We start from the raw sequence: 12058 nt of genomic DNA on the forward strand, positions 1-12058 counted from the left end.
CTTGCCAAGCAGGGAGCCCAATGCAGAGCTTGATCCTGGGACACTAGGATCACGACCCAAGCCAAAGGCAGATACTTAAGCAACTGAGCTGCCCAGGCACCCATACTTTGTTGTTGTTGTTTTTAATCTCTTTGAGATTCAACCAAAAAATGACTGTCTTGTTTATTCAATGAGAAAGAGTAAGGAAACCATGGTCTTTCTGGCATTGGAAATTTGGCTAAAGATTACTATGTGACCGGAAACCCTTTTTTGAGTTTCTAGTTGGCCCTTTGCTTTACTCAATATAGTTTAAAGTTCTTGAATGAGATGGGCACACTCAAATGCTTTTTTAATAAAGTGTTGATGATAAACTTTATTCAACACTTAAAGCAGTGTTGATAATAAACTTCATTTGATTTCAAGGCCTTGTAGAAAAACAGTTTTTCTACCGATGCCCAAAATGTTTTTGGAGAGATAATATCCTTGGTACTTTATGATTTAACTAACCATACCCAACTGTTTTTAATTCCTTGAATACAATACTTCCTTTGTGTTATCAAAGCTCTGGGTATTTAATTCCATCAAACAATTTATCACTCAGTATTATAATTGTCTATTTCATCCAGTGAACTTTAAAACCAGAGATTGGTTTTTGTTCGTTTTTCTATCCTCAGTGTTTCATATAGTGCCTAGGATATACTCAGCATTTGATAAAATGTTCTAATATTTCTACTGGGGTTTATATCATATATAATTGTGTAGTGTCTGTTTTAGAGTCAGTTTCCTTTATTAGATTTAATTCCTTAAGGTCAAATACTGTGTCTTATTTATCACTGCAACCCCAATACTCAAAACAATGACTGACCTAAATAGTCACTCAAAAGACATTTGTTGAATTAAATTGAGCTTAGAGTTATGTTCCTGTTAAACAAAAATTCCTCCAGGAATGGTAATATTTTAAAAGTGATTTAATAAGTCATTTACATTTAAGTGGTAATAAGTACTTAAGATACTTTCTGAAAGCAGGTTTTAAAAAGAAAATAAACATTGAGGAAAACAAGTAGGACAAGTCTGAGCACAGGTGGTTGCTCCTTGGCCTCCCAGTGGTTTGACTGTTTAAACAGCCATTCTTAGAAAAGCTTTTCTAAAATCTGAGGCATGGTAACCAAAAAAAAACCTATCTGATCTCCCCTTCTCAAGGGGAAGCTGGTACCTACCTCTAAGAGCTGTCATGGCACCAGATTGCACATCAACTCAAAAATCATTCCCTGAACACAAAAGAAGGCACCTAGGTGAGTTCAGGATAAATGTTTTCCTTGTTTATTTCCTACAAGCCAGGGGCACAGACCCTGCTAAACACAGGGAGACGTACAGCTTCTGGTTTTCGTTCCAACTCTTTGCTATCTATTCTAAACCCAACTCTCATAAACAAGATGTGTAGTTCATGTTTCGTAAATACTAGGTGGTTGACCAATTCAGCTCTGTATCTCTTTTCTGGTGTCATGTCCGTACAATGAAGACCAGAAAGATAATTATATTTATGTATTTGTTAAGATTTCTCTCATAATCTCAGCTCTAGACCTTCTTACTTAATCTTAGTCCTCCAGAATCTTGTGTTTGGAAGAGGCCTTAAAAGATCCTATTTGTCCATCTGATGATTCAATACAATCTGTAAAAGTCCCATTAGATGGTTAGCTAGGCTCATGTTTTCCAGTAATAGAGAAGTCACTACTTCTTGAAGCTGTCCTTTCCTATTCTGCAGAGGTCATATTATTAACTCAGTTGTTTCATCTGTAAACCAACTGATCCTCATAACTCTCATGGAAGAGGTTGCATATTGGCAGCCCATAGGTTTTACTGTTCATATTTTGTTTGGCTTCACTAGTTGGCTAGCAAAGTCTTGATTTAAGGAAAAAAGGGAAAAAAGGAAGGCCTAGGTAAACAATGAACCTACAATAGGATAAACAGAGGAACTTACCTTAGAATCTAAAGACAATAATGAACTGGAGCTGAAGATCAGGTTCCCCCTTTGATAGGACAGTAGCTCCCTAATTCTGAGCCTGTGTTTTCATTTTTAAATGCATTTAACAACCCATAGTTCACTTGTTTTGTTTTGTTTTTAACTAAATTTATTTTTTTATTGGTGTTCAATTTACCAACATACAGAATAACACCCAGTGCTCATCCCGTCAAGTGCCCCCCTCAGTGCTCGTCACCCATTCACCCCCACCCCCCGCCCTCCTCCCCTTCCACCACCCCTAGTTCGTTTCCCAGAGTTAGGAGTCTTTATGTTCTGTCTCCCTTTCTGATATTTCCCACACATTTCTTCTCCCTTCCCTTATATTCCCTTTCACTATTATTTATATTCCCCAAATGAATGAGAACATATAATGTTTGTCCTTCTCCGATTGACTTACTTCACTCAGCATAATACCCTCCAGTTCCATCCACATTGAAGCAAATGGTGGGTATTTGTCGTTTCTAATGGCTGAGTAATATTCTGTTGTATACATAAACCACATCTTCTTTATCCATTCATCTTTCGATGGACACCGAGGCTCCTTCCACAGTTTGGCTATTGTGGACATTGCTGCTAGAAACATCGGGGTGCAGCTGCCCGGCGTTTCATTGCATCTGTATCTTTGGGGTAAATCCCCAACAGTGCAATTGCTGGGTCGTAGGGCAGGTCTATTTTTAACTCTTTGAGGAACCTCCACACAGTTTTCCAGAGTGGCTGCACCAGTTCACATTGCCACCAACAGTGTAAGAGGGTTCCCCTTTCTCCACATCCTCTCCAACATTTGTGGTTTCCTGCCTTGTTGATTTTCCCCATTCTCACTGGTGTGAGGTGGGATCTCATTGTGGTTTTGATTTGTATTTCCCTGATGGCAAGTGATGCAGGGCATTTTCTCATGTGCATGTCGGCCAGGTCTATGTCTTCCTCTGTGAGATTTCTCTTCATGTCTTTTGCCCATTTCATGATTGGATTGTTTGTTTCTTTGGTGTTGAGTTTAAGAAGTTCTTTATAGATCTTGGAAACTAGCCCTTTATCTGATACGTCATTTGCAAATATCTTCTCCCATTCTGTAGGTTGTCTTTTAGTTTTGTTGACTGTATCCTTTGCTGTGCAAAAGCTTCTTATCTTGATGAAGTCCCAATAGTTCATTTTTGCTTTTGTTTCTTTTGCCTTCCTGGATGTAGCTTGCAAGAAGTTACTGTGGCCAAGTTCAAAAAGGGTGTTGCCTGTGTTCTCCTCTAGGATTTTGATGGAATCTTGTGTCACATTTAGATCTTTCATCCATTTTGAGTTTCTCTTTGTGTATGGTGAAAGAGAGTGGTCTAGTTTCATTCTTCTGCATATGGATGTCCAATTTTCCCAGCACCATTTATTGAAGAGACTGTCTTTCTTCCAATGGATAGTCTTTCCTCCTTTATCGAATATTAGTTGACCATAAAGTTCAGGGTCCTTGGGCAACCCCGGTGGCTCTGCGGTTTAGCGCTGCCTTCAGCCCAGGGTGTGATCCTGGAGACCCGGGATCGAGTCCCATGTCAAGCTCCCTGCATGGAGCCTGCTTCTCCCTCAGCCTGTGTCTCTGCCTCTCTCTCTCTCTCTCTCTCTCTGTATCTCTCTCTGCGTCTCTCATGAATAAATAAAAAAATATATATATAGCTAAAAAAAAAGTAGTTCAGGGTCCACTTCTGGGTTCTCTATTCTGTTCCATTGATCTATGTGTCTGTTTTTGTGCCAGTACCACACTGTCTTGATGACCACAGCTTTATAGTACAACCTGAAATCTGGCATTGTGATACCCCCAGATATGGTTTTCTTTTTTAAAATTCCCCTGGCTATTCGGGGTCTTTTCTGATTCCACACAAATCTTAAAATAATTTGTTCTAATTCTCTGAAGAAAGTCCACGGTATTTTGATAGGGATTGCATTAAATGTGTAAATTGCCCTGGGTAACATTGACATTTTCACAGTATTAATTCTGCCAATCCATGAGCATGGAATAGTTTTCCATCTCTTTGTGTCTTCCTCAATTTCTTTCAGAAGTGTTCTATAGTTTTTAGGGTATAGATCCTTTACCTCTTTGGTTAGGTTTATTCCTAGGTATCTTATGCTTTTGGGTGCAATTGTAAATGGGATTGACTCCTTAATTTCTCTTTCTTCAGTCTCATTGTTAGTGTATAGAAATGCCACTGATTTCTGGGCATTGATTTTGTATCCTGCCACGCTACCAAATTGCTGTATGAGTTCTAGCAATCTTGGGGTGGAGGCTTTTGGGTTTTCTATGTAGAGTATCATGTCATCGGTGAAGAGGGAGAGTTTGACTTCTTCTTTGCCAATTTGAATGCCTTTAATGTCTTTTTGTTGTCTGATTGCTGAGGCTAGGACTTCCAGTACTATGTTGAATAGCAGTGGTGAGAGTGCACATCCCTGTCTTGTTCCTGATCTTAGGGGAAAGGCTCCCAGTGCTTCCCCATTGAGAATGATATTTGCTGTGGGCTTTTCGTAGATGGCTTTTAAGATGTTGAGGAATGTTCCCTCTATCCCTACACTCTGAAGAGTTTTGATCAGGAATGGATACTGTATTTTGTCAAATGCTTTCTCTGCATCTAATGAGAGGATCATATGGTTCTTGGTTTTTCTCTTGCTGATATGATGAATCACACTGATTGTTTTACGAGTGTTGAACCAGCCTTGTGTCCCTGGGATAAATCCTACTTGGTCATGGTGAATAATTTTCTTAATGTAATGTTGGATCCTATTGGCTAGTATCTTGTTGAGAATTTTTGCATCCATGTTCATCAGGGATATTGGTCTGTAATTCTTTTTGGTGGGGTCTTTGGTTTTGGAATTAAGGTGATGCTGGCCTCATAGAACGAATTTGGAAGTACTCCATCTCTTTCTATCTTTCCAAACAGCTTTAGTAGACTAGGTATGGTTTCTTCTTTAAACGTTTGATAGAATTCCCCAGGGAAGCCATCTGGCCCTGGACTCTTGTGTCTTGGGAGGTTTTTATGACTGCTTCAATTTCTCCCTGGTTATTGGCCTGTTCAGGTTTTCTATTTATTCTTGTTCCAGTTTTGGTAGTTTGTGGGTTTCCAGGAATGCGTCCATTTCTTCTAGATTGCCTAATTTATTGGTGTATAGCTGTTCATAATATGTTTTTAAAATTGTTTGTATTTCCTTGGTGTTGGTAGTGATCTCTCCTTTCTCATTCTTGATTTTATTAATTTGAGTCTTCTCTCTCTTCTTTTTAATAAGGCTGGCTAATGGTTTATCTATCTTATTAATTCTTTCAAAAAACCAACTCCTGGTTCTGTTGATCTGTTCCACAGTTCTTCTGGTCTCGATTTCGTTGAGTTCTGCTCGAATCTTTATTAACTCTCTTCTTCTGCTGGGTGTAGGATCTATTTGCTGTTTTTTCTCTAGCTCCTTTATGTGTAAGGTTAGCTTTTGTATTTGAGTATTTTCCAGTTTTTGAATGGATGCTTGTATTACAATGTATTTCCCCCTCAGGACTGCTTTTGCTGCATCCCAAAGATTTTGAACGGTTGTATCTTCATTCTCATTAGTTTCCATGAATCTTTTTAATTCTTCCTTAATTTCCTGGTTGACCCTTTCATCTTTTAGCAGGATGGTCCTTAACTTCCACGTGTTTGAGGTCCTTCCAAACTTCTTGTTGTGATTTAGTTCTAATTTCAAGGCATTATGGTCTGAGAATATGCAGGGGACGATCCCAATCTTTTGGTATCGGTTCAGACCTGATTTGTGACCCAGTATGTGGTCTATTCTGGAGAAAGTTCCATGTGCACTTGAGAAGAATGTGTATTCAGTTGAGTTTGGATGTAAAGTTCTGTAGATATCTGTGAAATCCATCTGGTCCAGTGTATCATTTAAAGCTCTCGTTTCTTTGGAGATGTTGTGCTTAGAAGACCTATCTAGTATAGAAAGAGCTAGATTGAAGTCACCAAGTATAAGTGTATTATTATCTAAGTATTTCTTCACTTTGGTTATTAATTGATTTAAATATTTGGCAGCTCCCACATTCGGGGCATATATATTGAGGATTGTTAAGTCCTCTTGTTGGATAGCTCCTTTAAGTATGATATAGTGTCCCTCCTCATCTCTCACTACAGTCTTCGGGGTAAATTTTAGTTTATCTAATATAAGGATGGCTACCTCTGCTTTCTTTTGAGGACCATTCGAATGGTAAATGGTTCTCCAACCTTTTATTTTCAGGCTGTAGGTGTCCTTCTGTCTAAAATGAGTCTCTTGTAGACAGCAAATAGATGGGTCCTGCTTTTTTATCCAGTCTGAAACCCTGCGCCTTTTGATGGGGTCATTAAGCCTGTTCACGTTCAGAGTTACTATTGAAGGGTATGAGTTTAGTGTCATCATGATATCTATTCAGTCCTTGTTTTTGTGAATTGTTCCACTGAACTACTTCTTAAACGGGAATTTTAAGAGTCCCCCTTAAAATTTCTTGCAGAGCTGGTTTGGAGGTCACATATTCTTTCAGTTCCTGCTTGTCTTGGAAGCTCTTTTATCTCTCCTTCCATTTTAAATGAGAGCCTTGCTGGATAAAGTATTCTTGGTTGCATGTTCTTCTCATTTAGGACCCTGAATATATCCTGCCAGCCCTTTCTGGCCTGCCAGGTCTCTGTGGAGAGGTCTGCTGTTACCCTAATACTCCTCCCCATAAAAGTCAGGGATTTCTTGTCTCTTGCTGCTTTAAGGATCTTCTCTTTATCTTTGGAATTTGCAAGCTTAACTATTAAATGTCAAGGTGTTGAATGGTATTAATTGATTTTAGGGGGGCATCTCTCTATTTCCTGGATCTGAATGCCCGTTTCCCTTCCCAGATTAGGAAAGTTTTCAGCTATGATTTGTTCAAATACATATTCTGGCCCTCTGTCCCTTTTGGCGCCCTTGGGAACCCCAATTAAACGTAGGTTTTTCTTCCTCAGGCTGTCGTTTACTTCCCTTAATCTATCTTCATGGTCTTTTGTTTGTCTCTTTTTTCCTCAGTTTCCCTCTTTGCCATCAACTTGTCTTCTATGTCACTCACTCATTCTTCCACCTCGTTAGGACTTCTGGTTTGGATTGCATCTCATTCAATTGATTTTTAATTTCTGCCTGATTGGATCTAAATTCTGCAGTTATGAAGTCTCTTGAGTCCTTTATGCTTTTTTCTAGAGCCACCAGTAGCTGTATAATAGGGCTTCTGAATTGACTTTCTGACACTGAATTGTAATCCAGATTTTGTAACTCTGTGGGAGAGAGGGCGGTTTCTGATTCTTTCTTTTGAGGTGAGGTTTTCCTTCTAGTCATTTTGCTCAGTGCAGAGTGCCCAAAAACAAGTTGTATTGGGAAAAGGAGAAAAAGAGAGGAGAGAAAGAAGAAAAGAAAAGCGAAAAAGAAAAAAGAAAAAAAGGAAGAAATAAATAAAAAAAAGAAGAAAAAGAGAAAGAAAAAGAAAGAAAGGAAAAAAAAGGGTGGGGGAAGTAAACAAATCAAAAAGCAAAACAAAACAAAACAAAACACAGGGGAGTATCTTCTGATTCTGTATACTTTAAGTCCCTTGACTTCCCCTGGAACTTGTCCGTCTAGTTGGTCTTCTGGGGGAGGGGCCTGTTGTGCTGATTTTCAGGTGTTAGCACTTGGGGTAGCTGCTCTGCCCCCTGCCTGGTGCAGGGCTCAGTGGGGGTTGTTTACCCCATGAGGCCCCAGGGGGAACAACCCCAGTGGCAGCGGCCAGCTCTGGAGCCCTGGAGTCAGCTACCACAGTAACTCCGGAGCTCTCTGTCTGTAGGGCCTGGATGCTCTGGGGCCGGGCCGCTGATCTGCTCAGCTCGGGGCAGGAGCGTCCTTGTGGTCCTGGGCCCTCCCGGCCTCTGCCTGTCCCGGGGGGGAGGTCGGATCCTGGGCTGTGTCCCCGGCACCCTGTGCTCCGGGGCCTGCGCCGTTGGATTCGCGCTCCCAGCCACGCAGCCCCCTCCGCAGAGCCGCTGCCCGAGCCCCTTCGAGCTGCTCCGGGTCCTGCTGGGCGCGCTGCAGCCCTTTAGGGAGCTCGGCGCATCTCCCGGGGCACAGGTGTCTGTTACTGTCTCAGGGAGCCTGAGGGCATCCCCGCCCTCCTGGGGTCCTGCTCCAACTTCCTGCGAGGCCTTTCCTCCCGGGAAGATTGGTGAAGCTCCTGCTTCCCCGGGACGGAGCTCTCCTGTCTCTTCACTTTGTTTTTTTAAGATTATGTGTAGAAGGCACTTGGCATAGTAGTTAGCACATAATGAATGCTCAATAAATGGTAGCTGTTTTTGTGAAGCTAAAAATCTCTTGGTAGTCCCCTCACAAACCTAGTTACTCTCCTCAGAAGGAACTCATCTTCTTTAGATCTTTACTCTCCTGTTACATTCTTAATGAGGTCTTCCTTTGCCAACCTATGTAAAACTAACATCCCCTCCTCTATGTGCCCTGCTTTGTTTTTTCCACTGCCATTATCACCATCTAACACTACATACTTACTTATTTGTCCAGTTTATTATTGGTCTCCCCATCTAGAATACAAGATCCATAAGGCAGAAATTTGCTTTTTGTTTTTTGTTTTTTTCACTTAAATTGCTGTATCCCTGACACCTAGAAGAATGCCAGACATTTGACAGGTACTAAATAAGTAACTGCTTAAAGAGTATTCAAATATCTTTCTCAAAGTCTGGTGCCTACATAAAATATTCCAGGTGTGAACTAATTGTGGATTGTATAGTGGAATGATCTGTTCTTGTTAATGTGGCATAGGATCTCACTGAAGATTAAAATTAATAACTATAGGAAACAAATTGAGGGTTGCTGGAGGGGAAGTGGGTGGGGGAATGGGGAAATTGGGTGTGGGTGTTAAGGAGGGCACCTTATCAAATGAGCACTGGGTATTATATGCAACTGATGAATCACTGAACTCTATGTCTGAAACTAATAATACATGATATGTTAATTAGTTAAATTTAAATAAATTTTTTTTAAAAATAAAAGAATAAGGACGCCTGGGTGGCTCAGCAGTTGGGCGCCTTCCTTTGGCTCAGGTCATGATCCTGGAATCCTGGATGAGTCCCCGCATCAGGCTCCCTGCAGGGAGCCTGCTTCTCCCTCTGCCTGTGTCTCTGCCTCTCTCTCAGTCTGTACCTCTCATGAATAAATAAATAAATCTTAAAAAAATAAAATAAAATAATAAAAGAATAAAATTAATAGATTGTAATCAGAGTATATTTTCAAAAATAAGTGCTCACAGACAATTTCATTTAAAAAATATGAAGGATGTCTTCTTGAAAAAAAATCCTTACTAATGTAAATTATGTACCCAAATAGTTATTTTAAAGATTTTTCTACTAATGCTGCAGCTTTTCTACTTTGGAAATTTGCTTGTAAAGATGGAGACAAATTGCTATGCCCCCGCTGTCACAGAGATAAATGGTTGAGCATTACATGTAATGTAAGGTTATTTAAATTGCTTTTATACTACTACTCCCAAATAATCCTATTTGGATTTCTTTATTTCAGTCTAAGCCCTTGTACAGGTAAACTAACTGCTTCCTACTTCTGCTTGGCTGTAAGTCATATTTAATTCCCAGGCTTAAGATTAGCAGTTGCTGTGCACTGAATGTTCCCACTGAGACCAAGAATTTTCAGAATGTGAAACAGATTTAGTACTAGCCTCTGTATGGTGGCACAAGTAAATTTGCTGATGAGATGAAAACTGCATTTGCCTTGAATTATTTGGGAAAAAATAAAGAATAATCTCTTTATCATAAACACTTTTCCCCTGTATCCAGGTTCATTTTAAATGGCTCCTTCCCTAAACCTATAATTGGAAGCACCCAGTAATTATTTAGTAGTAACTTACTGGTTTAATAGAGCTGTCTTTAAATGGTGAGCAATTCTGAACTACAGTGAAATCACTCACTTTTATTTGGTTATTTATTTCAAACAGAAGGCTTGGTTCTCTTTGAAGACTGGCTAACAAACAGTAATCCCAATAAATATAGCTTAGACTTGGTTCACAAATACATACATACCTGAAAGAAGGTCCTTGGTAGGGGGGTTGTTTGAAGAAAGAATGCATGAGTCACTGTGACTCTTGGCCACTGTTCTAATTTGAGGCTGGAATTCAGAACTGTTAAGAAGGGACATCTGCTTCCGTGGGGCCTTGCCTTTCAGAGTCATAGACTCTAAACTCTGTCCTGAATTAGGATGGTGTTGTAATCCAAAGAAAGAGTCCTTTATTGTATCAGAGTTCTCTGCAAAGTACAAGTGGTCCTTTCCCCTGTTATAAAACAAAGGAGAACTTTAGCAACTACTTTAGTATCAGTAGTTTACAGCAGTGTAGCTTAGACTTTGGAAATCTGTTTTTCATTTCCCGAATGAAATAAATAATAGATGTTCTATCTACAGTTGTATAGTTGTGGCTCAAGTATGACGATGAAATAAAGAACTCAGTTGGGGTGCCTGGGTGGCTCAGTCAGTTACGTGTCTGACTCTTGGTTTCCGCCCAGGTCAGGATCTTAAGTCATGAGATCGAACCCCATGTTGGACTCCATGCTCAGGAGAGAATCTGCTTGAAGATCCTCTGCCCCTCCCCCCACTTGAGCACATGCAAGTGTGTGTGCTCTCTCTCCCAAACAAATCAATCTTGAAAAAAAGAAAGAGCTCTGTACAGAGCCTGACACAAAGCAAATGCTTTGCAATTATTTAAAATAAAAATCTGGGATCCCTGGGTGGCGCAGCGGTTTGGCGCCTGCCTTTGCCCCAGGGCATGATCCTGGAGACCCAGGATCGAATTCCACATCAGGCTACCGGTGCATGGAGCCTGCTTCTCCCTCTGCCTGTGTCTCTGCCTGTCTCTCTCTCTCTCTGTGACTATCATAAATAAATAAAAATTAAAAAAAATAAAATAAAATAAAAATCTTTCTCCCGCTCCATCCTGTTTCATGAAATAGTGCCCTTTCCCTCTTTTTCCCTATCATAGCATCTGTACATGACTTATACTTAGGTATCTGCATTGGCCTCCCCACCAGATTGTGAGCAGTCCTCAAAGACAAGAATTGTCTCTTATTAATTTCTATTCCCAGTACTTGGTACTAGACCAGGCACACAGTGAGTACTTGATATTTATTTGCTGAAGAAATGACTACTTTTAGTCTTTTATTCAAACACAAATAAAGGAAAGAAATTACGAGTACAGTGGGAGTTAGTTGACAGACTGTGGTAATTACCTTAGAGTGGTTGAACTACTATTGTTAGCTTCTAACTCTTTTCCATCAATTTTGGTGGTAGGCATCTTATGAGGCCTTGATGGAACCAGAAACTGGGTGCTGCTGGGTTCAGTATATTCTCTGAATTCCTGCTCAGATAAATGTACATTTTCTGTCACATCAGGGGTAGGAAGAGGATTGTAGCTGTTATAAGTTTCTGACAGAGGCTCCAGGGCAAGTGAGACCTGAAAGAGATACACATGTAATATATCACAAATTTTCTTTTATAGCAACTAATTTTAACATTCCCTGCTTAATATAAATTAATGGTCCCCATTCTTTGTAGGATCAAATTCAAATTCCTGCAGAAGCCTCACTTCTCACTTTGCTCCCCTCCTCCATCCCTCTCTCCTAGATATATCAATTATTTAGGGTTCTTTACATGTACCTTATGTTTCATTCTCTTATGCCTTGTATATGCAATTTCCTTCAGTATTACTTTCTCTGTGAAAACTTTTCTTAGTTTTTTAAAGATCTTTTTTTAAGAGAAAGAGAGCATGAGCGAGCACAAGTTGGGGGGGGGGGCAGAGGAAGAGGGAGAAGCAGACTCTCCACTGAGCAGAGAGCCAGAGGCCAGATGCAGGGCTTGATCCCAGGACCCTGGGATCTTGACCTGAGACAAAGGCAGATGCTTAACCAACTGCACTACCCAAGTGCCCCTGTGAAAACTTCTCCGTGTCCAAGTAGAGATGTCATGGCCACTCCCTTCTTCATGCTTCTGCTTATTTGGTCCATCAAAATAACCCCCATTTACTGAACTCTTTACTATGGG

The 12058-nt window shown here is 40.3% G+C and overlaps 1 protein-coding gene across 21 annotated transcripts in view; it reads right to left on the reverse strand.

Moving 5' to 3' along the window:
* Positions 1-12058, reverse strand: part of C2CD3 (C2 domain containing 3 centriole elongation regulator) — a 152199-nt gene that overhangs the window by 118457 nt on the left and 21684 nt on the right. For all 21 annotated transcript variants that reach the window (XR_012015670.1, XR_012015669.1, XM_072794551.1 and 18 more), the window contains exons 4-5: positions 11248-11471; positions 10051-10298 (exon numbers count right to left, since the gene is read on the reverse strand). Coding sequence is in view for 19 of the 21 variants with exons in the window: in XM_072794551.1 (XP_072650652.1) it covers positions 10051-10298; positions 11248-11471 (472 nt within the window). In the remaining 2 variants the exon portion in view is untranslated. The remainder of the gene's footprint in view (positions 1-10050; positions 10299-11247; positions 11472-12058) is intronic.

This window comes from Canis lupus, chromosome 23, assembly GCF_048164855.1.
Source record: "Canis lupus baileyi chromosome 23, mCanLup2.hap1, whole genome shotgun sequence".
In the NCBI taxonomy this organism is placed as follows: domain Eukaryota; kingdom Metazoa; phylum Chordata; class Mammalia; order Carnivora; family Canidae; genus Canis; species Canis lupus.